Below are 27116 nucleotides of genomic sequence, written 5' to 3'. Positions count from 1 at the left end.
TCTGTGAAACAGATAAAAAAATGCCCAAAACATTGTGTCTTTGTCCCTTCCACAGAGGCAGCTCTGTGGAGGACACGCTTACCTGATCCAAGAAGCAACGCTTCACAAACAGGACACTTCTGCATCTGTCCCAAAGAAGAAATTCCTGAAAGGAAAAAATTCCTCCATCCAAGGTCCTTGGTTAGAAGGAAAACGAGTTAATTGTCTAATTCACTTATCCTGAGGCACCGCTTACACAGGAAGGCAGAGACGCTGCATTGGACACAACCACCCAAAAAAGGCTTTCATATAAATGATAATTTTATTGTAAATAAAATGATACATTGGCCTGGCTTTGCACTGCAAGCCCCCGGTCGGTATATATAGACTACTGGGTCAAGGTCTTCTGCACAATCCAGGTTAAAGCCATTTCTCCCTGCTCTGCACAGTTTATTTGATCTGTCGATACCTGCCTGACGTAAAGTCCCTTTCTGCATTTCCAAACTGCACACCTGCCTTTCCTACCTGGGAAATCCAGAGCTGCTGAGTGAGATTTGCACCTAAACAAGGCTGAGGTTTAAAAACCTGAAGCCCAAACACAATTAAACCACAGAATACACCCGTTTTTCTTCTGAAAATTAAAGGCAGACTGAATACTCCCAGCTCCGAGGGCAGGTACTGAGGTGACAGCCCCAGGACTGTGTGTATTAAAATATATATTATAAAACCTTTCCATCCAGCAGCTACTAACCTAAGCACCAGTCACTGGGATATCAGGCCCCTCTACAGCTCAAATTATCTGGCCTTTGCCCATCAGATAAAGCGTGTACAGCGGGAATATATATTTATATTTACTGCGGTGTCACAAGTTATCCAGGCTCACTTGGAAATAACACGTGGCACCTGAGCAGGTACCAATTTCCCTCTCGGCCAATTTGTTTTGGTGATTAACGGCAATGGGAACTGTTTGGAGCATCTTCAAGACCTTTGGAATATTAGTCAAAAAAAAAAAAAATCCAAATTGCTGCAACTCGCTGCTGTTAGAACAGGCAAAGATCAGGTTCACCGGAGAACAAGCAAATAACCTGGAATGCACAGAATCGTCACACCAAGACCAAAATGCCAACGGTTTGTTTCCTAACAAGCTCAGGGACAAACAAATCCAAATCCCCATCCCTCCGAGTTCCTCCTGCCGGGAATCTCAGATATTTTCCTGCTCGGTTTCAACCGTTTCAGGACAATGAGACTCCCGTAAGGTATTTTTCTTCAAACAGAATATTCTCCATTTCTGCAGCACCTTCCATCATGGATCCCGACGCTCAATATTCACTCTGTACCCCTGGAAGGAGCAGCAGAAATCACGACGTGACATTTGGAATGGACACAATAGCTTATTGTGAGCCTGGCACTCCCTCCTCCCGTCTCAAATGAATGAGTTTATTCCCAACTTTTTCCAATTCTGCCAGGATAAAGAGGCCAGACGTAATTCAATTTAGAAGTATAATTACATTTATGTCCACTCGAGACTGTTTTCCTGCCAGGGCCGTGTTAAGAGACTGTAGTATAAGTGTCGGCCCCAAACTTATTCACTGTAGCAGTAGACTTAGGAATCCAGATCTTCCTTTTCCACAATCAAGAGGGCTGTGAGGAAACAAAGAACGCATTTTGGCTTGGCTCTACTCGTTATAAACCATCAGCAAATTCTCTGCAAAACCAGCTGCTTTTTTTCCTTTTTTAAATTCATAAAGGCGTCAAATTTATTTCCCATCCTCCCCCCCCCACCCCGTAACAGTCGATATATATAAAAATCACCAAATATGATCTTTTACGATATAAATAAAAAAAAAAAGTATGAGGCATCACCGTTTACATGATGTAAAAAGAGCTAAAAAAGAGCGATATAAACTACATTCATGAAAGTGCATCTCCAAACATACAATAATGCTTTGGCTTGTTCCTGTGCCGAACGGGTGGCATTGGGTCAGGGACCGGAATACGAGAAAAGTCCAAGCTGGCACCCCGTGTTCTCTGTCACTAATTGCTAATTACTGTCATTAATACAGACCGGAATACACGTGTATAGGCAGAGTAGGCACATTTCAGCGCAGGTGGTGGAAGGACCAGCAGCTCTGGCGGGGAAAGGACCAGCAGCCCGGGATGCTCTTTGCTCTGGACCAGCTTTCCGTGATGCGCATGAGGTAAAAAACCACAACAGATCCTGAGGATTTAGTTGCTTTGAAACATTAAGCGACACCGTTTCCCCACGCCCTGTTCTCTCCCAAAACGCAACGTGTGGGATGGCAAGGAAAGACCACGGAAAAGGGTCTCGATTTGGTGAGGACAAGCCAAGGGTGGAGAGAAACCGATGCAGATGGGATCACCGCGCTCCCCAGCGCTGCGTGGTGAACGAAATCCTCCAATCTTTGGTATATTTAGGTGCTAGTTGCAAGGCTTGAGGAGCGCTACCGGGCCCCACGGGAGTGCTGAACACCCTACTCCTGTCATCGGGGCTACGGGAACGATTTCACATTCCTCTGCAGCCATCGACACCACGGCAAAGTGGCGTAAAACCATTTACGGTGCAGCAAAGTGGCGCAAAAGCATCGACACCGCAGCAAAGCGGTGTAAAATGCTCCCTGAAGCGCAGGCGAAGCGTCACGTCCCCGCTTCCCGTCGGTGCAAGCGGCACTGAAGCGCAGGCCAAACATCAGGGCACGTGTCTCGACAATTTGGAGTGAAGTTCCAGGTTTGGGAAAGATCAATAGAAGTGCTCTCCCTAGAATTAAATGAATTAGGGAGCAGGGGCTTTCGTAAAAGATAATCCCTAAGTGCCTGCAGCCTAAGCGGTGCATCCTTGTAGTAGTGCAGGGGCCCGAAAACGAAACCACCACTAGCTTGTTTTCACCTATTACACGTTGTTTGGCACAGAAAAAACACTCTTCAGATTATTAAACCCTTTTAGGGCTTTTGCTTGGTTAGGGTTTTTTAAGGTTCTTTTTTTTTTTTCCCCTCTCAATTCAACACAATATTTATCATGTGTCCAAAGAGCTTGGTTTCACTAAAACTTACTTGTTCTGCTATTAGCATTCACTTAAAAACTGTTAATTTCACTGCATTATAAAAGTAATTTTCAAGTTTTTACGGGAGAGAAGAGCGGAGGAACGTGGACCTTTAATACAGCTTCCGATAGAAGAGCAGAACAACTTTAGCGTTGCTCTATAAAGCAACATTCTAGCTAATAATAAATTTGCTTCTCCTAGTTTCATTTCACACGGATAACTTATAATTACTCCGTGAATCCCCGGCACTTAAAAACTGTCGGTCTTTTCTGAGTTAAATAAGGATTATTAGCGCCCAAATCAACATACGGTATTTGAAGCCATTAAGTCATCGGTTCTCAGAGACGTGGTAACCGTTCAAAAGCAAAATCACTTGGATATATTTTGCTGGTACCTGCATGGGGATGTTCAGTCAATTTTAGAAATATGCCAGTATTACACGTTCTCCCTGGTCCACTGTTTGACTTAAAAGCTTATTTAAATAGGGCCATAACATTTTATGGAAATCTTAAATGAACACTCGCACACCTGTAAAACAAAACACACACACTAAAGGGTTGAGCTTGATTCTAACTTACTGCGCAGAAGTAAAACTTGCGTCCAGCTAATTCTCCCCGTGAAAAATTCAACCTTCTTTAGGCCAGGTTCTCAAAGAAACACCTAAGCTTTTTCTGAAGTAAATTCCTGGGCACCAGGTGAACTCTCTTTGGTTTGAAGGATGGTAAAAAGTTACCAGACAAAAAATAGGTGCAGGAGAAAGCTGTTCCGCAGAACTCCCTGCCAGAAGGGTTCTGTTTGGACCCAGCAGTCCCAGGGAGGTGGAGCAGGAGCACAGGTTTGTTGGCTATGAGGACACACAGTAAGCGACACAGTCTCAATTCTACAACAGATCAAGCCTCGGAAATCAAGCTCTGGATTTTCTAACGTCAGCGGGAGAACCTTTATCTCAGGTCACGGAGTGATTGCGTTCTGCTGAAACTTCTCTGATTACCCTGACATTTAGCTAGAAAGACTTCCCTCACCCCCACCCCAAAATCCATGGTTTTCAATTATAAAATAACACTATTCACATACTTCTGAATCAATATTTTCTGAACACCTTCAGATGCTGAATACTTAAGAAGAAAAAAAAAAAATAGATAATTATATAGCGAGCGCATGCTCAATGACACATGGCTTTTTGCTGGATTCATGTACTGTAGACGCCTCTAAAGCCCCAGCAGTCCGGAAAACAGTGACCCACATATAGCGAGCTGGTCTGGACGGCTGTTGCATGTTTCTTTTCTGAAGAGCGTAGCTCTTCTAATTCCCACTTTGGTTCAGATTTCTTCCGTGTTCCACCAGTGAGACGATTCTTCGCTTCGTCCTGCAGAAAACACGCAGCCAGCTGCAATTTCACATCAAGGTAACCAGGGCAAAAACGCAGCTCTGTTCGGACAGCTGTCGGTAGAATAAACATTAGTCCAGCAACCAAAGGTATCAGGCACAAGAGCAGACCCCAGGTTCCTTGGCATAATTCCCCCAAAGGACTAGGACGGCTGGAGTTGGCATTTGGAAGATGCAGCACCACAACGGGCAGTCGCAACTACACCAGACGGGGCACGGAAAGCCCGGCAGGAGCTGCTTAGCGAGGGAGGTAATTCAGTACTGGAGCTGTGCAAACTGGTGTCTGAGCAGCTCTTCAGCAGAGGGTCTGTGCCTGGCTTCCACAAAGATCTGCTTTAGAAAGTCCCGGCAATGTTCTGATATGTGAGAGGGGAGCTGGGGGTTGGTTGGTTGGGTGGCGATTTTGAAAATGGCAGCCATGGCTTCGTACTCTGCCCACGGTGGTTTCTCGGTCAGCATTTCCACAACAGTACAACCGAGGCTCCTGGAAAAGCAGACGGGGAAAAAATAAAAAGTGAGAACTGACTCACAGAATAACGCGCGGCGTTAGAATTTCCACGCAGGCAACGTCAAGAGCTCTGCTCTGAAAACAGCTAGAAAATGGCTTTTTGCTCAGCGAACCATGTGTGCGCACAGGTTCTGAGCCAGACCTGCCAACGTCGCTGCTCTGGCTGCTGTCGGGCTCGCTGGGAAGTGCTGAGCAGGGAGATGTTCCCACTGTGGATCTCACTGCACCGAAGTGCCATCTGCCCAGCTCTGCTTTGCTCAAATCCTGCTCTCTAAACATTTGCTTTAGCAGCAGGGGACGGGAGGAACACACGAGAGGGCCCCGAAGGCGCCGTTTGACCTCGGTGGTATTTTGGGTGCTGCTGCTACTGTTCTATTTCAAAGGCACTTGCTGAGTTGAAGGTAGGAAATGTACTTTGTAACTGAGGTCCAGTGAATCGGAGCTGGTTTGATCACACAAAGCACCTTCAGCAAAATCCCTTTTCAGTGCACAGCCTCAGAATGTGCATGTGGGGAAAAAAAACCCACCATCATATTTCCACTTCACAAGGAACCGAGCATGGTAGACAGTCAAAAAATAATTAAAGTCTTAACAGCTCCAAACTGAGAAGGTAGGAAGTTAAAATGCCAGTAGGGCAGATGCATCATTACATTAAGGCAAAACTCGTAGTAAAATTAACGGGGCTCTGCAGGCTAATTAAAGGCAAGAACATGATTATGGGGACGGACATGGTTGAGCCACCTTTCCAAAGCAAGCGTGACACCAATACTTTCACGGGGAAGATGGGTTTCTTCAGCACGGCAGTGACTGGGTTTGGTTCAAAAAGGATTAATTGCTTCCTCCAGGCCACGCATTAAGCAGAAGCAGTAAGTGAACTTCTAATATCCAGTCCTGTGTTTTGATCGCACCACTCCATTAAAAAGGCAAAGCTGCCTCTCCTACCTCTAAACTAAACCCTCTTTTGAAGTGGAAAGCAAAGACAAGACGTTTTCAGAGGCAGACTCGCATCAGTTGCCAAGACAAGGAAGGAAAGGAATTAAATCCAGTGGATATGCAAGAAATGACTTCTTCACAAGGTTTAAAATCCAACGTGAACATTTTACACTGGTTTCCAGCCATTTAAGACTTACTAGAAGAGAGAACAGAAAATGCAAACCATGTGTGCTCAAGTGCTGGGGGTTTGCTCAAGAGCAAGCAGGGATATATTATTGTTTAGACTGATTTATACCGTTTAAGCAGATCCGGTTTCTTTGAGATATTCAGCAAACAGCAGGAATGTTTTTCATGTCAAGTCACTCCAGCAATAACAAATAGCTCACATATTCTGCTATTTAGGAAAAAGAAAATTGGAGAGGGGCCTGCAGCAGTGGCGGAAAGCCAGGTGGCAAGATTTGTTACGTCTTTGAGCCTCTCGGCCATACGCATCCACCCCGGGACTAACGCTGCACTGGAAAGTTCTGACCCCCTGAAATAATGATGGGGATTGTAGGAACTGGAGCCCGGCCAACGGCAGCATCTCTTTGATGGGAACGGACCCGTGTCAGCACCAAGAGGAAATCCACAACTGCACCGACCCAGGGGGAAGGGCACGTGCTCCATTCTTTCCCCAAGCATCTCAACTGGGAGAGTATCCAGAACTTAACTCTTTGCATATGAGACAAATTTCAGCTCTTGTTTCCACTCACTGCTTGTACAGGAAACTGCATTTACCTTGTTTTACTGTGGAGACAAACACACCTTTGGTAGTTGTGTTTAGTTTTATAATCTCACCTTTTTAAGGCCTCCAAAACGAACATGTTGACACAGGACCATTTTGCTTTTTCCTTTCGATAAAGGCTGTTTCTTGGCTATGCCAATAATAGCACGACTCCAGTTTCCATTCATGCATACTTCAGTTCACCTCTGATCTGACCTGTCTCTTTTGTGTTATTCCAGGTTTGGGCATCTTTCCTTTAAAGCTCTGTCAACATACCCAAATTCTATTCCTTTCATTTCCACAGTGTTACAAGCATCTCTCTCATTTTATAGCAAAATGAATGGACACTCTCTAAACAACCTTCATTCTCTCTTAAAAGGGATACAAAAAGGATGGAAACCTCGCACCAGAAAAAGTCAGAAACCAGAAAATCGGCTCAGTTTGAGGCAGGAATGAGTGGAAATTGTTCCTGAAAAGCTAAATGAGCAGTTGTGTGTTGACATTGCAAAGGTCATGTGTTGAGTCCAAATCGACTACTTCACCTTAAACTGGTCTCGCTTTTGATCCAGGCAAAACCTGACTTTGGATATATGGATGACAGAATTTGTATGTCTTATCTCGCTCCAGAAAGGCTGTAACTTGATCAAGGGGCAGAAAGTTAAAGCCTCACCATACGTCTGCTTTTCTTCCATAGCCTTCTCCGCTGATCACCTCTGGGCTCATCCAATACGGTGTGCCAGTGACAGAGCGGATGCCTGTTCCAGACATACAGATTGTCTGCAGCCGTTTGCTGGCCCCAAAGTCCCCAAGCTTCACATTCCCAGCAGAGTCACGGAGAATATTGGCTCCTGGACAAGAAAAAAAGAATTGAGACAGCTGTTTTCATGCAATCCAGCTGCTGGATCCGCAGCCTCCAGAGCTGATATCCAACCCAGAAATACCCATGCTCATGGTATGGCTTTTCCCCCCATTAATCCTCAGGTGACCTGCTAAACATCATTTCTTTATTTCAGGCTGTAGACAAGCCAATTGCTAATGGCTGCAAATGGGAAAAACTTCAGGGGAAAAACACAAGGAAGTGAAGGGGGAAGGGAAATGAGAGCTGAGTCAGCACCAGCATTGTTCCTCTGTCTGTAAACAGCTCAGTCTATGCAGGGCCCCAGGCTCACATAGGACATGGCTGGGTAGGAGAGGATTTTATTGAGATGCTGCTTTGGCGAGTAGAACCCTTGCTTTCTGGTCAGCTGGGTAACAGATGTAGCTAATTAAACTGCTTTGAACTCTTACAATAAACAAGTCAATCTCCACTTTACTTGGTCAGAGGTCCTGAACATGAAGCACCAGGGGAAAAAAGCAAACTGAAGAGCTCAGCTTGTATGTGGACCAAAACTAAGGCTTAGACACCAAAACCAACTCTTTCTCCAAAGCCATGATAAGATCAAGAATACTGTGTTGCCATTAACCAGTATGTGCCTCTGAAATACTCCTGCCCTCAAATAAAATGCACTTGTGCTTTATCACTTCCCCACTGGAAGAGCTGAATTCAGAATAACAAGCCTGTCCATCCAGCACCCTGCAGGCAAGTTAACAGTTTGGCTTAGTTGGGTGCAAACTAGTCATTAACCCACCGGGTAGGAAAAAATTTGGTAAAGAGCATCACGTGAGCAGTACACAAGGTTTTCTGTTTCTGTTATTCAAGAATCAGCAGCTCATTTCTCTTTGCCAGCCTAGAGGGGATGCAATGAAGATTTAGAGGCAGGAACAAGAGGGTATTTTTCCTGCAACGAGCAACTCTCCTGGTCCCTCTAGAGCACAGAAAAATGCGTGTGGTGTCTGCCACATCTGTTGACATTAACTCTTCAGGAGACTGGTTGGCTCCACAGGGTTATATTGGGAAGAGGAAGATTAAGGACTAATCCCAGCAGCTCTACATGGAAGGCTGGGGGTTGCTTACCCAGAGGAGGCAGGACAGTCACGAGAGCCTGCGGTAAGCAGAATTGCCAAGAGCAGGCATGGAGCTCTTTTCTTAACACTTGGTTTCTTTTTTCAGAGTTTCTTTAGCAATGCTATACACATAAATCACCAGCTGATCTCACCCTTGATGTCCCTGTGCACAATCATGTTGCTGTGAAGGTACGAGACTCCCTCGAGAATCTGGCGAGTGTATTTCCGAGTGACGTTTTCCGTGAGAGCACCGTACGCCTTCAGCTGGTCTTTCACCGACCCCTGCACCAAAAGCAAACAGAAGGGATCAGCAAAGAAAGAACAAACCACAAATCTCGCAGTCTCCATTCAATTCCTGCGAGCTGTGACTGTGTAATGCATGCAACCGGCTGAGCAATGAATTCTGGCCTCTTCTAAAGCCTTTTTGTGAGGCTCTCAGAGCATCTTGCCCTATGAAACCCCTTTTAAGAAATTAAGGGCACAGCTTAATAGTTCAGCAGACTGATTGGGGTCAAAAGTCTCCCTTTTTGCAGGGTCAGCTTGAGCCTAATTTGCTGTACGATATGACTCTGCTAATTCAGCTAGCCCGGTTTACAAGTTGGCCCAAGTCCTTTGAAGGACTTTGGTAGAACAAATTTAGACTGAAGAAAAGAACTGGCTTTAGTGACTCACGAAGAGAATGTATTTCAAGTACAAGACACTTAAGAAAACAAAATAAAACAAAACGAAGAGCATAAATAAAAAGCAAGCGGTGGCATTATAAAGCCAGTATGGGAAAGGGGCATACCTAAGAGTAATCAACTGGATTACATAGTTCAAGTAATCACAGCAAGTAATAAACCCACTAACAAAACCACCCATCTCACTTTGTGATCTGCGACTGTGCTGCTCGTGTCAGCTCTTACCCCAGGCATGTACTCCATGAAGATGGTCAAGGTCTTCTCCGCTCGATCCCGTAAGCAGCCGTAATACTGAACAATACGTTCGTGCTGGAGATTCTTCAGCAGCTGAATTTCACACTCCAGGGCGCTCACTTCCTACGGATGTTGAAAGAGAAAATAAGGTTCTGGCCCCAGGAAATACTCCATCCCAATCAATTTGTCCATGTTATGGCAGGAGAAGACCACTACAACAGTGCAGAAGTCTAATCCATGGCACTGGTTCACCTGTTTCTTGGAAAAGGCAAACACGACCCATGTGTCACATTAATCCTTACTGCAGAACAACTGGGCAAGTATTGGTGCAGAAGCTTTGATAGAACACAGGCAGCATCATCTGTGGATTTAGTACCAGAAAAAACTTTGTTTCTTGTCTTGATTCTGTCAGCTGGATGCCTTCATCCAAATTGGTGGCAAGCATCCTTTACACACAGATATAACCTTACCTCTCACCACCAAGCTGAGGGCAGTGAGTGTTACTTTCAATTAAAAAATAAAAAAAAAATTAAAAATTGCAAAAAGCTCTGAATCTACTTACAGAATTGCCAGGAACCCTCTGCAGGAACCCCAACCCATTACAGAGCACGACTACAGGTACTGATTCCAAAACATTCTTTTGTCAGCCAGTTCTGTTCTGAATCACACTGATGATTTTACTTGAATCAACCTCAGAAACAAGTTCCTCTCTCATTTACTTCAAAGAACCTGCAGCTACGCACCTGAAACGGATTCTCTGCTTTACTCCTGCCACAAACAACAGGGTATCACAGCGCAAAGGCAAAAAGCCAACAATTTCAGACTGAATCAGAGATGTTTGCTGCCCAGGAAAAGTATCAGGTTCTTGCCGAATCCAGAGAACGAACAGGCTGAACATCAAAGGTACCAGAGCATGAGGATTTATGGAAAAAGGAATGATGGTTTCCCCAAAATTAGTCCCAGTTACACATAGAACCAGAGGAAGTCGCTTAATTTGCCCAACTGATAGTTTAAGGTTTGGAGTTTTAGCGCCTGCAAAATATATTCCAGCCTGTTCTTCCTTGGCTCAGAGTTACCGTCTGATTTACAACAGAGACACAGTGTAACTTAGAACGCACCAAGTTAGGGCTTCTCTTGGCACCAATGTCTCATAAAATCAGAATAATTAAATCTTCATGGATCAGTTATTCCAGATCAAAGTGAATTTGTTGAATATTGGCAAACCGGTACATTGTTAAAACACGAGCAAAGAACCGAACAGCCACTCCAGCTGCATCCACTGCGCAGGGAGTCGTGCCAGCCTATAATTTCAAGGTGCCCCTTCCCATCTCCACTATTTCTCACGTGTTGTCACATTGCTGTTCTTGATTAATTCACACACCACCGTTCGGTTTGTTTTAAGGACAGGGAGAATTCAGAAGCAGAGACCAGTAATTAATACACTCGATACAGGACCTACCATATAAACCCAGAAAGGGGGTTTTGCAAGTGTGTGCAGCTTTTTTTTTTTGTTTAAAAAAGGAAAAAGTTCTACTCTTTCTGGGTTTAGTTTCATCCGCATCCATGTCTACCCAGGAACACAGGGCAGTCTAGTATTCCTCAAGTAACCTGGCAACAAACCACAAAGCTGAGAAGGCAGAGCCAAAAACGAAGCCAGAAAACAGATTTTAGTTTCAGGTTGAAGTTAATAAGACGGAAAAGTAATTTTTAAGTGACTCTTATTCCTCTCCACATGACTTGAAACCCTAGTACAAACCAAGTAAGATCCCAGCTTTCGAGGACAGACATACAGGCCCTTGACAGGATCTCAAAGTCTGCACAGCAAGTTTTAGAAGCTGCGATGAGAATTACCTTGCTTGTCTCGGGACTCTCTGGGTCGAACTGGACCTGCTTAGCCGCAAGTTCTCTGCCTGTGTCCACGTCGTAGCACAAATACACGCGACCAAAGGCGCCCTGGCCCAGCAGTTTTCCTCGTCGCCAGTTTATCGGAGCACTCGGAGCTAAAAAAAGAACAGTAACGATTTTTCTTTTCATTATACTTTTTCAAGATAATGGCGATCGTTTCAAAGATCAATCCCTTGAAACGGATGTTTTGCAGTTGAAGAAAACAGACATGAGGGACTCTCCCAGTGTCAGAACTTGGAACAGAATCCAACCATTTGGACTCTCAGGACCTGCTGACCAGTGTCTCATTAAAAAGAAAACTACAAAACATTTTGGAAAGATAGACCGTAGACAAGTTATTCTATGAGGGTGATGACATTTCATTCCACCAGCAGGGTGGATTCTACATCATTATCTTACGAGATGGGGCAGCAATTAAACAGCACCAGGAAATAGCAGGGAATTGAGTTTTCACTGTTCTACTGCACAAGCAGCAACATCCTGACCCAGAGATTTACACTTGAGCCCAATTTTCCAGCATGCACTTCATACCAAAACATATTACACAAAGACCAGCACTTCAGCTTTAACTTTGAACATGATCCTACCAGACTCATGCAGTGCAATGCATCTAATTACGTTGTATCTAACAAGAAACTTTAAAAACAAAAGAACCAGCCATCTGGACAGTGTGAAAATACAGAAGAGCTGAGAGATTAGCTTTGCCATGGCTAATTTAATCAGATTTACTGCCAGTCAGTGTTTTAGTGTGTTGCTTAGTCTGCTGCATTTATGTCTTCATTTCAATCCTTAAATTACAGGGATATCTGATGTTCATCAGTAATGATTTATGTTCCATTTCTTTTTTTTGATAATGTAAAGTCCCCAAAAAAAGAACCCAGGAATGCTATTAATACAGAAGTAAATCTTTCTCCTATGGAGCAAGTGAAATAAATACAGCCCTTAACTAGTAAAATAAACACAATCCACAAGCCTGACAACAACATTAATGTATCGTGAAAATAAACAAGCTTGCCTGACTCTTGAGAACCCTGTAGAACATCTAGATCCAATCAACATTTTTTTTTTACTTCTTTGCTGAAGTTCCAATGCTTCCTAAAGCAAAAGCTGGCTCCAAATGCAAGACTATGCATTCTTAGAAGAAAAAGAGGATTGTCTTGTAGGTGAGACAGATCCATCTCAACACACAGCCATGTAATTATGTGGTTTTGAACAGCTTAAAATGAAGTTACGGCAAAATATTGGGTCTGGAATTCAGTCTCTTCTTGCCTGTAACCCCAGTGACCATGGGGTGAGCGCTTACATTTGGTGGGAATGTTCCTCTCCTGCACACCAAGGGCGTTCTCGCTGTCCGCGCTCCGCAGGCGTCCCCGCGGGTCCAGGTACTGCAGCGCCAGGCCCAGGTTCTCTCCGTTGGTGCTTAAGGAACGACTTGAAGGGACCAGGGTGAAAAGATTCCCTTGGTGACGCCGTATCCGGGGAAATGTCCTCCGGCCTGGAGAAAAGAGTTAAATTTCTAAATAGTATGCTTACAAGTGGAAGGTAATGGCTGAAGGTTGAGCAATGAAGAGAAGGGAGAGAAAAATACATGTTCTGGTCTTTTCTCGTTGAGCAGAATCTACTGCCAAACAGGCAAGATGCAAAAATATAACAGTTCAGGGGTGATGTTGCTTGAGTTCAGTACAGCTTTGGATTGTCCCCAAAGTAGAAGGGAGAGAACACTTTGTAATGCCCTCAGTGCAGTACTGCAAGATCTAAATCTGCCTTCCAAAGCAAAAATCTGGATTACAGGCAGTCACACAAGCTCCAAGGCTTGTTAACAACCACACAGACGGAGTATCTCTCTGGATAACATGCAAATAAGAGTGACAAACAAAGATCGTGCCTCTGATGGAACTCTGAGAATCTCATTTCCACAGAGCTATCTGACTAGCAGAGATGCAATTCTTTAAGTCAGCGGTATCTTTAGAAGACCCAGAAGCAAGTTTGCATTGTGAGTTAGCAAAACATAATGAATCCCTGAGGTAGGAACCCACTATATATCCCCAAGAGTAACAACTACGTCCACTGCTCAACCCTCACAGTCACTGTTCAGCCTGGGTATCACCAAAAAGGGCAAAATAAACTAAGAATTTCAAACAGCCGTCGTGGGTTGCAATGAAAATGTGTCATCACACGTGGCAGCGTTAACTCCAGCGCCGGCCGCAAGGACCAGGGCACGTCCAGACCCTTCAGCTGGGAGTTACGCATGTCCCTGGGGGTTGCCATTGCCTCACCTTCTTTTTCAAGCCTGGAATCGAAGGTGTGAAAACAACTCACCATCGTTGTAGTCCTTGTGCTGCATGGAGACATTGTAGCGCCGAGGGTAGGTCCCACCTTTCCCCGCTTTGTCGTAGATCTGATTCTCGCGGTCTGGAAGGAGGTGCAGGGAAAATAGTGAGGTTCCTTCAAAAAGTATATGTTCTAAAGACAGAATTTTCCTGTAACAGCAGTTTTTTTAGACAGAGGTGAGTAATCAATAACTTCATAGCTTTTTCAACCCACATATCCCCAGTTCTTCTATTTATACAATCCCAGTAAGTGTGGAGGGTAGCCAGCAAACAGCAGAAAATGTCAGGATCAAATATTTATACCTGACACTGACATACCTGAGAACTCCTGTCTGTTATCAGGAAAGCTTTGTGCCCTTGACATCCGTGACTTCCGGAAAGAAGGACTATTAAAGAAAGAATGCAAGACTAAGTTTTGCAATCTATTGGAGTCAAACCTACAAGGACTTTAAATAAAAGCCAATGTATTTGCACATCGGTAACGGTGATTCTCAAATCCGTGTCCCTGCAATAATTTCACACTACATCTACAAAGCTGAAATCAGACTATTTCCCCACGCGGGCAGACATTTCTGCTCGGTTTGTGCTATTTTTCAGTGGTTCTCCAGCCTCTGGTTTGAGACTTAAAAACACGCTGAGGCCCAATATTACAGGTGCCCAGCACCACCTCAAGCAACACCAACAGCAAAGGGAAGAAAGAGATTTAAAGCATCAGCTTATGGCAAACTCTTCAAAGGAAGAGCCCCTCTATTTACCTTTGGAACTAATATTATATTTTGCAGGACATAGGAATCTAGTGTAATGATATATTTCTGTAACCTTGGAATATGTTGTTGCTTTTTTTTTTCCTAAAATGAACAAGTAGAGTCTTGTCTAAAAGAGATTTAAATACCCCGCAGACAGATTTTTCTCAGAGTCTAGGATCTACACAGACAGCACGCTTTAGAACTTTGTATTTATAATGTAGAGCTACCAAAGCACCAGTTTGTCACTGTATGGTTTTGCCAGAAAATAGAACAGCCTGAAGATGTAGTTAATTCTCTCTAAAAAATATATTGGAATATAGGTAGGAAATGAGTTTGTTTCTCTCCAGTAAAATTTATGAGATGGAAAACAGACTTTTGCATAAGTCCAACTGGCATTTTGATTTGAGCAGATAAGTTCCTACCAGCTTGTACATTTGTACCTGTCTCCTGACCTGTCCAAGGACTGACAGCTTCCTGACACCGAGTTTTCTGCGCTGCTTAGAGGGTCCAGCATCTGCAACACAGAAGAAATCACAAGGCAACATCAGTTCCGTGCAATGCCTGACAGAGGATGTGCAAGAGGATCAGAGTCCTGGAGGACGTCCAGATGAAAAGTGGAGTCGAAAGCTATTCAGAACGTACATTTTTCCTTTATCTCCCCCAGAAATTGTTAAGGAGAGAAAACTTGAGCCAGTGCTTTAGGTGTCAAAGGACTCTGCTGTGAAAACGAAAGTTTAGGTCAGCCTTGTGCTGCGTTTTGATCCCAAGCGACTCCAGGAACAGAATCTCTGCTGGTGCCACCTGCACGTTGCCCTTTGGCCTTGCTTCCTAGTTTTTGAATGGAAAGCGCAGCTTCAAATGCAAGAGGGTCACAGGAACCTGGAAATAGGAAACCTGAGCACACATGTGCAATGCACACCAAAATTGCTCATTCAGAGGCGGAGAGACGATGCCCAACGTGCATGGTAACCGCTTCTGGCAGCCCAACAAAGGCTCTGAACTTAAAACAAGCCTGAAGCACTGTTTAAACAAACACAGGTAGGTGTTAATGCAACTACAGCTAGTAAATATTCTGCAGTGAAAAAGAGAGCCCAGAGAGCAGCAGCGAGTGCCTTAACACGTGGACTTATATTTTTTTTCCATGCTAATGCTTGTACTTACACACTGCTCGTTGGTTTCTGGGATGAATTCGCCTTCGCTGTTGATGCTGGTGTAGGAACCCTGGCGAGCGATGCGCTGCTGCCTCTCCGGAACGTAGCCAGGAGGCGGGGAACTTCGGCCTGTGTTCTGGGAACCTGGGCCAGAAAGAAGGGCAGTTTTGATATTTATGCTCACTGAAATGAGGCTCCACATACACAAAATCCAAATGTTCACCTCTAACGCTAGACCTCTGTGATCAATTCTGGAGTGAATCTTGCAGTCTGGACAGAAATGGAACCAGGAGGTGTCGTGTCAAAAAGCAAATTGTTCAGTGAGCATCTCTATTATCATTTTAGACGCTACGAGGTTATTGGTGAAGCTCCTAACAGAGCAGTTCCTGACTTTTAACCTGTTCTGTTCAACCTTCTGAACATAAGTTCAGCATCTCAGGGAAGGCAGAAGACTCCAGGAATCTCTGGCTTTTGGACATGAACTTCACCACTAATCTCCACTAAAAACACTTGTCAGGGCAACCGATTTTCTGCCTTGGTTATAAGTTTGCCTCAACTAGTACCATTTATTATACCCTGAGTGGCAGCACTGTCCCTGCTAGTCATCATCAGCTGAGCTAATCATACTGACACTGAGCAATTTCAGCATCCCATGGGAGCACAGTTACCTTTGGATATAACCCCAATATTTTACTGTGTGAAAAGTGGAACTGTATGACTAGTTTGGGTAAGAACACGTGGAGGTCAATTTTGCAATTTCTGTTAATTAGTTGAGATAGCTAGATGGACAGAAGGTACATTTAGGGGCCAAAGAATGAGAAAAATATTTTACTCATCTGTTGACAGTACTACCCAAAGAGTTTCTGTTGTGCTACCTACTGAAACTTCACCCATAGGATTTATTTTTTCCTTGCGAATCTCAAAGATGACGATACTTTTTGCAATGACTGATGCACCTGCAGCTCCCAAATCACACCGTGAGCTCCAAGAAATGCTGTGGTCCAGCCAAGGTCACCCATGAAGGCAGAGACAGTCTCAAGCTGCGCTCTTTACGACGCTGTCTTTAATTAACTGTGTGTACCCAGGTGCTACGAAAGATGGATGAAGATCAGCAAATCCTCTCCCAAGGAAAATATTTTCTCGAGGAGTTATTGTAATAAAGAACGAAGGCACACATGGGAAGAAGCAAATTGAAAACCAAATCGGAGGACTGCAGAAGAAAAAAGACCCAACGCTGCCATGGCTTAGTGCATGGGAGGGCGAACTACATGCAAAAAAATACATATAAATTTGTTGCTTAGAGCTACTACCTGATTTTCCAAGGGGCTCACGTGACACGATGAGCCAACTGGCGCGGAGATAAACAAGCAAACGTGCTCGGGGGCCGCACACTTTCACTCCTTCCGACCCGATGCCGCGGCCAAAGGGAGCCCGAGTCCCGCTGGCACCGGCCCAGCCGCTATTGTGGAAAGGCCAGCGGCGCTGGGCAGGAAAGGGAAGTCGGCACTAAATCAATGTATATCAAAGGAAGTGAGTGGAAAAAAACACAAGCGCTGCCAGAATGCTTTGCAACTTTTTTTTTTTTTTTTTTAAATGAAAGTTATCTTTACTTCCAAACCTCCGAACTGGTGACAGCAGGTTTGAGGCCTGTCCTCTTTAGGAGATGGGAATTACACAGATGTATCTCCTGCAGGCAAAAAGCCACTTTCGACTTCCATTGCACGATGCGGTATGAATAGGAAAGTCTCTATGCCTGGAACACCGGGAAACAGGGGAATGCTCCTTTTCCAAACCAAAGACAGGAGAAGAGAAGGAAGAAAGAATTGCTCAAGACTGAGCTATTGCCAAATTACCATCAGACCTCTGACAGAACCAGAAGTCTTCTGGACTTGTTCATAATTTAACAGTCTGGTACTTTGCCATGTTCAGAAAACAAAACCAACGCTTTCCTGATGACGGGCTAATCAGAAGGCACCACGAGCTGGGATAAGAGGAAAGAGTCTGTACAACTGGGATGCAGAAGGGGCCCCTTATTACTATCCAGTTTACCCACGACAGACACTCGGTACAGTCTGTTAGCTTTGGCATCATTATTTGGATACCTTAGAATGCCAATAAAGGAGAAAGATTTTTTTTTTTTTTTTTTAAATAAAATATTGTTGGCGCTGAATTTGTCCATGAAAAAAGAAACACGGCGTTCAGATGTGTGTGGATACCTCTGCCTTCTTCACAGGACTGAGGAATGTTGCTCTTTTTAATGCACATTAACTTCAAACTAGAAGGGATGGGAAAACTCTTTTTGTCCCAGTTTCAGTCACGTACTTCGCAAGCTTTCAGCACTTCTTTGTTTGTTTCCAGGCAGAAAGGCCCCAAGGAGGAACCCCCCATAAGGTGATGGACCCCCTGCCCTGTCGGGCAGAGAGGGAGGATTTGAGAGAGCCCCTGCCCTGTCACTGTCGGGCAGAAGTAGGGGGCCAAACAGCTGAGGAGGGTTGGAAGCGAGTTCCAGTTAGGCGTCGCGGGCAACCCCCCCCCCTACCTGCTTTGCTTCCCCAGGTGCCCCTCCGTAATAGGTTTGAGGCCCTGGATATTGAAGAAGATGTAGGTGGGGATGTGGTGCAAGGGCCACCTACGAAGTCACATAGGAAGAGGCGATCGACTCCACGCCTCAAGACTGCTTCCGATAAAAAAGAAAGAAGGGTAATTGTGGTAGGCAATTCCCTTCTGAGAGGGACGGAGGGCCCGATATGCAGAGCTGACCCTCAGCATCGGGAAGTTTGTAGCCTACCTGGAGCTCGGATCAGGGACATCGCCAGGGCGCTCCCCAAACTGGTGCGCCCAACGGACTATTACCCCCTACTGATCTTTCAGACAGATGGGGAGGAAGCGGCATCCCGTAGTCTGAGGGGAATGAAGAGAGACTTCAAGGCCTTGGGACAAATGGTGAAAGAGTCTGGGGCTCAAGTTATCTTCTCTTCCCTCCTTCCATTTTCGGATGATGATGTGGGACGGAATAGAAAAATTGAGTCCGTAAATGATTGGCTTCGGGACTGGTGCTACAGGCAGGGCTTTGGGTTCTTTGATAACGGCTGGTTTTATAAGACACCAGTCTGGTCAGTGATACGTGGGAAAGGTTTATCCCACAGGGGTAAAAAGATGCTGGGACAGGAATTAGCAGGGCTCATTTGCAGGGCTTTAAACTAGATTTGAAGGGGGATGGGGTTGTAGCTGGGCTTGCATCAGTGGGGCAGCACACTGGAATCAATAAAGACCGGGAGGCCCCCCAGGCCCCTAGGGTGAAATCGGTGTACTCGGCTCGCTCCCTGAAGTGCCTGTACACCAATGCGCGCAGCATGGGGAATAAGCAGGAGGAGTTAGAAACCTGCGTTCGGTCAGGAGATTATGATCTGGTGGCAATTACAGAGACATGGTGGGACAGCTCACATGACTGGAATGTGGTCATGGATGGCTATGCCCTTTTCAGGAAAGACAGGCCAGCCAAGCGTGGTGGTGGAGTTGCTCTTTATGTGAGAGAGCAACTGCAATGTATAGAGTACTGTCCAGGTGCGGTTGAGGAGCGAGTTGAGAGTCTGTGGGTGAGAATTAAGGGGCAGGCTGGCAGGGGTGACACTGTTGTGGGAGTCTATTACAGGCCACCAGATCAGGGTGAGGAAGTTGATGAGGCCTTCTACGGGCAGCTGAGAGCGGCCTCACAGTCACAGGCTCTGGTTGTTATGGGGGATTTTAACTACCCTGATGTTTGCTGGAAGGACTACTCAGCCAGCCAGCCTCAGTCTAGGAGGTTCCTCCAGTGCATTGACGATAACTTTCTGATGCAAATGGTGGAGGAGCCGACTAGAAGAGGTGCGCTGCTGGATCTCGTCCTCGCTAACAAGGAGGGTCTGGTCGAAGCAGTAAAGGTGGGGGGCTGCCTTGGTTGCAGTGACCATGAGATGGTGGAGTTCAGAATGTCCTGTGGTGGGAGCAGAATACCGAGCAGAATTGCAACCCTGGACTTCAGCAGGGCCGACTTTGGCCTTTTCAAACAGTTGCTGGAGGAAATCCCGTGGGCAAGGCTGCTTGAAGGTAAAGGCGCCCAAGATAGTTGGTTAACATTCAGGGACTGCTTCTACCAAGCTCAAGATCAGTGCATCCCGACGCGCAGGAAGTCAAGGAAGGGAGCCAGGAGACCTGCGTGGTTAAACAGGGAACTGCTGGGCAAACTCAAGTGGAAGAGGAGGGTTTACAAATCATGGAAGGAGGGGCTGGCCACTTGGGAAGAATATAAGGCTGTTGTCAGAGGATGTAGGGAGGCAACTAGGAAAGCTAAGGCCTCCTTAGAGTTAAACCTGGCGAGAGGGGTCAAGGACAACAGGAAGAGGTTCTTCAAATACATGGCAGATAAAACTAACACTAGAGGCAATGTAGGCCCACTGATGAACGGGGTGGGTGCCCTGGTGACAGAAGATACAGAGAAGGCAGAATTACTGAATGCCTTCTTTGTCTCTGTCTACTCTGCCGGAGGCTGTCCTGAGGAGCCCCGTACCCCTGAGGCCCCAGAGGAAGGCAGGGCAATGGAGGAGTCTGCCTCAGTTGATGAGGACTGGGTTAGGGAGCAATTAAGCAATCTGGACATCCATAAATCCATGGGTCCAGATGGGATGCACCCACGGGTGCTGAGGGAGCTGGCTGAAGTCATTGCTGGACCGCTCTCCATCATCTTTGCCAAGTCTTGGGAAACGGGAGAGGTGCCTGAGGACTGGAGGAAAGCAAATGTCACTCCGGTCTTCAAAAAGGGCAAGAAGGAGGACCCGGGCAACTATAGACCGGTCAGCCTCACCTCCATCCCTGGGAAAGTGATGGAACACCTTATCCTTGGTGCCATCTTAAGACATATCAAGGATAAGAGGGTCATCAGGGACAGTCAGCATGGCTTCACCAAGGGGAAGTCGTGTTTGACCAACCTCATAGCCTTTTATGAAGACGTAACAAGGTGGATTGACGATGGCAGAGCAGTGGATGTGGTCTACCTTGACTTCAGCAAAGCATTTGACACCGTCTCCCACAGCATCCTCACGGCAAAACTGAGGAAGTGTGGACTGGATGATCGGGTAGTGAGGTGGACTGCAAACTGGTTGAAGGAGAGAAGCCAGAGAGTTGTGATCAATGGGGCGGAGTCTGGTTGGAGGCCTGTATCTAGTGGAGTGCCTCAAGGGTCAGTTCTGGGACCAATACTGTTCAATATATTCATCAATGACTTGGATGAGGGAATTGAGTGTACCATCAGCAAGTTTGCTGATGACACCAAGCTGGGAGGAGTGGCTGACACGCCAGAGGGCTGTGCTGCCATCCAGCGAGATCTGGACAGGCTAGAGAGTTGGGCGGGGAAAAATTTAATGAAATATAACAAGGGGAAATGTAGAGTCTTGCATCTGGGCAGGAACAACCCCAGGTTCCAGTATAGGTTGGGGAATGACCTATTAGAGAGCAGTGTAGGGGAAAGAGACCTGGGGGTCCTGGTGGACAGCAGGATGACCATGAGCCAGCACTGTGCCCTTGTGGCCAAGAAGGCCAATGGCATCCTGGGGTGTATTAGAAGGGGGGTGGTTAGTAGGTCCAGAGAGGTTCTCCTTCCCCTCTACTCTGCCCTGGTGAGACCTCATCTGGAATATTGTGTCCAGTTCTGGGCCCCTCAGTTCAAGAAGGACAGGGAACTTCTGGAGAGAGTCCAGCGCAGGGCCACAAAGATGATTAAGGGAGTGGAGCATCTCCCTTATGAGGAAAGGCTGAGGGAGCTGGGTCTCTTTAGCTTGGAGAAGAGGAGACTGAGGGGTGACCTCATTAATGTTTATAAATATATAAAGGGTGGGTGTCACGAGGATGGAGCTAGGCTCTTCTCGGTGACAACCAACAGTAAGACAAGGGGTAATGGGTTCAAGCTGGAACACAAGAGGTTCCACTTAAATGTGAGAAGAAACTTCTTCTCAGTGAGGGTGACAGAACACTGGAACAGGCTGCCCAGGGGGGTTGTGGATTCTCCTTCTCTGGAGACATTCAAAACCCGCCTGGACGCCTTCCTGTGTAACCTCACCTAAGTTTTCCTGCTCTGGCAGGGGGATTGGACTAGATGATCTTTTGAGGTCCCTTCCAATCCCTAACATTCTGTGATTCTGTGATTCTGTGATTCATAACAGCAAACTGTACAAATTAATAAAACAAACTGCACAAAGGGGGATCAGCAGACTCGAGACAGGATACAAACAGGTTTGTTAGACAAGTTTAGAATCGGGAACTACTGGTCTAGTTCTCAAGTCCTTCTCTACCGAGCTTAATCTCCTGATTACCTCTGGTCAGAACGGTGTGGATCTACCCTGGTTTAGATCCAATACGGAGACTGTTCTTGTTTAATCAGATTTATTACTTGACACTACGATTGCATTGAAAACACTGATCTGAAATCCTGTAATTATGCCTCAAGTTTACGCAGTTAATGAAACTGAAGCAGTTCTCTTCCAGAGGGAGCTGGTTTAGAACTTGGAAACAAACCAACTCTGCCGTTGCCAGCTCCTCGTTCTGCCCTCATGATTTGCAGCCCCCGTCATCTGAAGCATTAGGCCTGACGAGCCCTAAATTAGCTGTTGTGACAAACAGCCACTCTCTGCTTCTGCTTCCAGCAAAATTTAGCTTTTCTCACTTCTAAAGCATAAGTCGTTTACACAGAATATCATCTTAGGCTCTTGTCTTCATACTGCAGATCTCTATTATTGCTCGCTTTCTTCCTGCTCTTTCCCTGTTCACTGAATTTCACACCAAGCAGCACAATTCTAAGCCACATGTAATTTTTTTTGACCCAGAAGACTTTGAAGCATTCTCAGATGTTTTAGTTTTTCCATATCAAAAGTTAACAGCTTTGAGCGCATGATTGAATAGTGCTGCATAGTTATACAGGGGGTTATCACAGAGAAATTGGGACGACTCAGACAAATCTACCAGAGATAGAAGTCAATAAAAATTACAGGAGTCTTACATGGACCTTTCCACTCAACATGAGTTCACCAAGCTAAGAGAAACATAAAGAAAATGAGACAAAGGTACATATTACTCTGACTTTTCTTATTTTTTGTGCAGCTTTGCCATTCACCTACAATATTAGCCTTGTGCTCTACACATCTGGTAATTAGGACAGTGAAAGGTCAGAGAACTTAGGTCAGGCATTAGATATGATTAGCTATGCAGTGACAATTCCTGTGCTACTAGTAAAATGCTCCATTACAGGAGTGAGGACAGATTCCAAAGCCCAACTTTAAAAAACAAAATTAAAAAAAGGGAAAAAAAAAATCAAATCTAGGTTTCATGAACTGAAATTGCCAATCTAAATAAAAAACTTAATGGACTCACGCAAGCTTTCCAAATTTCTAACCTCAATGAATCTGGCGTTAGGACATCCCCTTCAGCAGCTCCTCAGCTGTTCAACGACTTAGTGAGGAACTTTGAAACATTCTATTGTAAACATATTAAGAGCTTTTGAAAATGAACTGCCTTGTCCTAGAATAACCTTTCAGTTTCTCACAGCTTTCATGAACGCTATAGCATAGACACTAGTGCCCAAAATATATGTTTCACAAAACAAAGAGAGGTAGAAGTGGCAAAAATACTCACTGACAGACAGATGCCTGCTTCTGGGCTCTGGCTGCTGATATGGTGTGTTCACATCCCCCATGGATTGGGATGTTTTAATCCTGACTTGTTTGGGCAGTCCAGAATGGGGCGAAGAACTGGTCTGTGGGGTAAAACGAACAAAAAAAATAAAATGAGACCGAGGAGCTCAAGCAGTTTGGCCGCAGCTTCAAAAATATCATTATGCTTAGTAGCGAGAAAGCTGAGAAACAGCTCTAGAGCCTGCGATCTTATTAACTTCACAGAACACGAACAATAAAGGCAGCGAGAGCGAAAGCTTTACGATGATGGTGTAAAACAGGAGTCGAACAACTAGAGCGTGCTACCCTCAGCCTCAGATCGAACGCAGGATGAACAAATCTCAGTGTGTCCCCATCCGCAGCGACCCAGGCAGCCAACAGGGCTCAGCTCGCTCTTTGAAACCACACCGTGGAAGAACCGATAATTTCTATCAGCCCTCGTGGCCAGCAGAGAGAAAATCCAGACCTTGCGCTCTTTCAGAAGCAGTTAGATGGCAGCTTGACTCCCCACAATCCTTAAAAAGTAAACTGACAATTGAGACTAAGTGAAAATAAGTTCTAGAGTTTAAGAGTACAAAGAGCTTGGAGGTGCCAAGCTGAATGCTGCCTGTGTTGCTTTTATTCATATTTTTTTATTCATTCGTATTTATTATAGGCATAATCTGATTCAAGATCATTTTTCCAGTGCCTTCATCTCAAAGCAGGAAGAAGAACGACGCCCTACACATGTCAAAGCAGGTGCTCAATATGAGCAGACAGCTCCAATTTTAATATTTTTGTCCTAAAGCACCTGGTTCTACAAGAGGATAGAACAGTCCCTCTTGTGTGTTACAGATTTTAACTAATGCTTGTAAACCACTTATTTTATTGAGGTGAACATAACCAATGAGACTCCAAAGAAACTAATTCTGTCTTCTGAAAATTATGTGAATATCACTCGTGAACAAGGTGTGAAGGCACACAATCAAAAAAGTAAAGTATCAAATAATTGTTCATTTAATAAGGCCCTAGCACAGAGTAGGAAGGAGCATGATTTAAACTACATCAACTCTACCATGAATAGATTGATGGGAGCTGAATAAGGGGTGCAGAGGTCACATAATTTATGTGGACAGTCTGGCTTTAGCACTCTAGGTGTTCAACTGAACCAGTTCTTCCCGTTAGTTTCTGAACACAAAGAAAGGACTGACAACAGAAGCGAGTTGCTTGACAAAACAAGGCACAAATGAGCCACAGAAAGAGGCACAAGGACATTAATATAAATGCTCTTCACAGACACAGGCTCTCAGTACTAGTCACACAGCTACTGCTGTAAAGTTAATTTGGTTTATCTACAGATTTGTGCCAAAGTCACGGCGTTACCTTTCCATCCCCAGAAAAAGAAAAGAGCACAACCAAAACAAAATCTGCATCCTGTATTTCAGGAAAAATAACGCTTCCCGCTCCCTCAGTGGGATGAGATCATGCGGCCAAGAAACCTCCTTCAGACTCGGGGGCTTTTGCTTTATCACGTGTAGGACTCGACCATCAGGCAACTCCGAGCTGCAGAGGAAGTCGGAGGAGAAGGGGGAAACGGTGGCACTTACTGAAGACTTCGCTGTTTGTTTCTGCTTTGAGCAAAAGAGGAAAAAACAGCTAATAAAAGGACAACACTGCAGTACTGGCTGGTGTAGGAATGAGATTTACTAAGTGTCTGCTGGAGGTGGCTTACGTAAAATGTAGATATTATCATTTAACATCTGCTTTGCCAGCTGAAGACACTGGAAAAGAGGATTGTTTCACCGTGTTCTATCAAAAGTTGAGGCCACCTTTTACAGACTGTTTCCTGACAATGCAGAACAAGGTCTGACTCTGCGAGGTCAGACCAAAAACCTTCTTGCCAAGTATTATGGTCACACCAGCCAGTAACAAACACTCAGGGAAAGGGCACTGGACAAGGAACAGCATCATCCCCTCCGACACTTTTTGGCATCCAGTCATTTGGGAAAGGGTTCTGTATTTCTATTAACATGGATTATTGAGTTCAAAAATAGTGAGAAGTAGATTTAAATTCTCCTGACAGCTCCAAGAATTACAGGTGTGGTTACTTAGAGGTTGAGCTCACAGCCTGCAGAGCTCGAATAAGGATGAACGTTCAAAATCGACACGCTACTACCAACTGAACTTTCAAACAGAGGAGCTTTTTGGGTCACACTCTTCAAGAGAATTTTGTAATTTGCAAATAAAATATTTAAGCTATCAAGGTCTTTGGCTTGAAAAGATATATGACCTTGATTCTGAAAAAAAAAAAAGACATGGGCTGAGTGAACAAAGTTCTCCAGTCACACATCATGAGTAAGGGAAACTTCGGATGCTCTTCATCCTCTTCAGCTCACAGTTCAATTCACTGTCCAAACTGGGCAGGTTTGCGAGCCTGACTTAAAGATTTACTGCTCGTGTTATGGTATTTTCTGCTGAAAAAAGCAAACTACGTTGACGCTCACTGCCACAGCCACCTGTGGTACATGAACGTGAACCAAGACACAATCAAATTCATCTGAAGTGTGAATATACCATTATTAGCTAAAAGCAACTGAAGGCTGGATTCAATGCATTAGGCTACAGCGCTGAAAAAAATCTTTGGGTGCTGTCTTGAGGCTTCTCACCCAGGAAAAAAATGCTAATATTGTCTTCGAAGACAACCGATGTGTTCTTAAAGGCAAGATAATTCCACACGCTTTCAACACTGTGCTATTAATCAAAGGCAAAAAAGTTCTCTGCAAAGCAAACTCATTAAGTGTTTTCTGAATACAGTCATGGGGTATTTGGTATAAAATGGCCTCCATATCACAGCTTAAAAAGCTGCAGTGCTGGATAGCTGCTGAAGCCAGTAATATAAAGAAAAAAAAGAGACACCTATAGCTAAGCTGAAGCAAAGAGGATAAACATGCATTCGTCTCTGTAAAGAGTGATTTTACAAATCCCTGTTACTCTCTGATAAAGCTACTGTCATGTTGCAGAGACTTAAGGGTAAAAACCTTCATTTTGCTGCAGTCACACGAGTTGTTACCTACATGGTTTCTGTCCTGAGACAGCAGTAATATCCTAAGGCTTTTCACATTAGAGCTTCGGTCTAAGAGATCTATTGCTTTATCCAGGTCATCTTGATTTTTCAAAGGAATAGATAGCTGCAAAATAAAGAACAGGAAAAAAAACACATTAGAAAAGATAGAAAAACATGTTTAAATACCTATTGGGGAAGTAAACTAACATTAAAAAAAAATAATCAGAATGTCAAATAGGATTCTGATTGCTCAATTATTCCACAGACTCTCTACATATTGGTCTGCAGTAGCTTTTACAGTCAAAATACCTCAAATACATTTATTTACTCCCCCACCCAAACAACAGCAACACAAGGAAGCGAGACGCTGATGTTCGTACAATACACGGTGCGATGTTCTGTCCGTACCAGCACATTCTCCTCTGGAGCTGAGCGATTCAACTCTGGCTCGTATTAGAGGGAAGAACTAAAAATTAAATGTAATGGTACAGAATTTGGGATGGGAAGAGGAGGCGTCACCCAGAGCGAGAGTTACGTGTTCCAAGCAGCGATGCCAACGCTCCGTACCTCGTTGTTCATGTAGTGGAGGTCCAGGGGCTGCCCAAAGGCGGTTTTCACTTTCTGTTGCACATCTTCATAGCGCACGGGCCGAACAAATGGGATAATTCTGCAACGAAAGAGAACCACCGACTGGATTCAGAGACGTACTTGATAACACAATGGCTGAGCCACTAAAAACACAGCTGAATGTTCTCCTT

General features: G+C 44.9%; 1 protein-coding gene across 2 annotated transcripts in view; it reads right to left on the bottom strand.

Annotated features, from left to right (window-relative positions):
* Positions 1–282: 282 nt before the first annotated feature.
* The window catches only part of MAP3K3 (mitogen-activated protein kinase kinase kinase 3), a 38323-nt gene continuing 11489 nt past the window's right edge, over positions 283–27116 (bottom strand). Inside the window, exons 5-17 of one of the 2 annotated variants that reach the window (XM_065651041.1) lie at positions 26926–27025; positions 26369–26482; positions 23278–23398; positions 15629–15762; positions 14908–14981; positions 14040–14107; positions 13711–13803; positions 12695–12886; positions 11338–11486; positions 9478–9609; positions 8725–8854; positions 7299–7476; positions 283–4908 (exon numbers count right to left, since the gene is read on the bottom strand). In XM_065651041.1, coding sequence (XP_065507113.1) covers positions 4680–4908; positions 7299–7476; positions 8725–8854; positions 9478–9609; positions 11338–11486; positions 12695–12886; positions 13711–13803; positions 14040–14107; positions 14908–14981; positions 15629–15762; positions 23278–23398; positions 26369–26482; positions 26926–27025 — 1714 coding nt within the window. In that variant the 3' untranslated portion in view covers positions 283–4679. The remainder of the gene's footprint in view (positions 4909–7298; positions 7477–8724; positions 8855–9477; positions 9610–11337; positions 11487–12694; positions 12887–13710; positions 13804–14039; positions 14108–14907; positions 14982–15628; positions 15763–23277; positions 23399–26368; positions 26483–26925; positions 27026–27116) is intronic. The other variant, XM_065651042.1, reaches the window with a different exon arrangement.

The sequence above is a fragment of the Caloenas nicobarica genome, chromosome 24, assembly GCF_036013445.1.
Source record: "Caloenas nicobarica isolate bCalNic1 chromosome 24, bCalNic1.hap1, whole genome shotgun sequence".
Lineage (NCBI taxonomy): Eukaryota > Metazoa > Chordata > Aves > Columbiformes > Columbidae > Caloenas > Caloenas nicobarica.
This window is presented reverse-complemented; position numbering and strand designations above follow the sequence as displayed.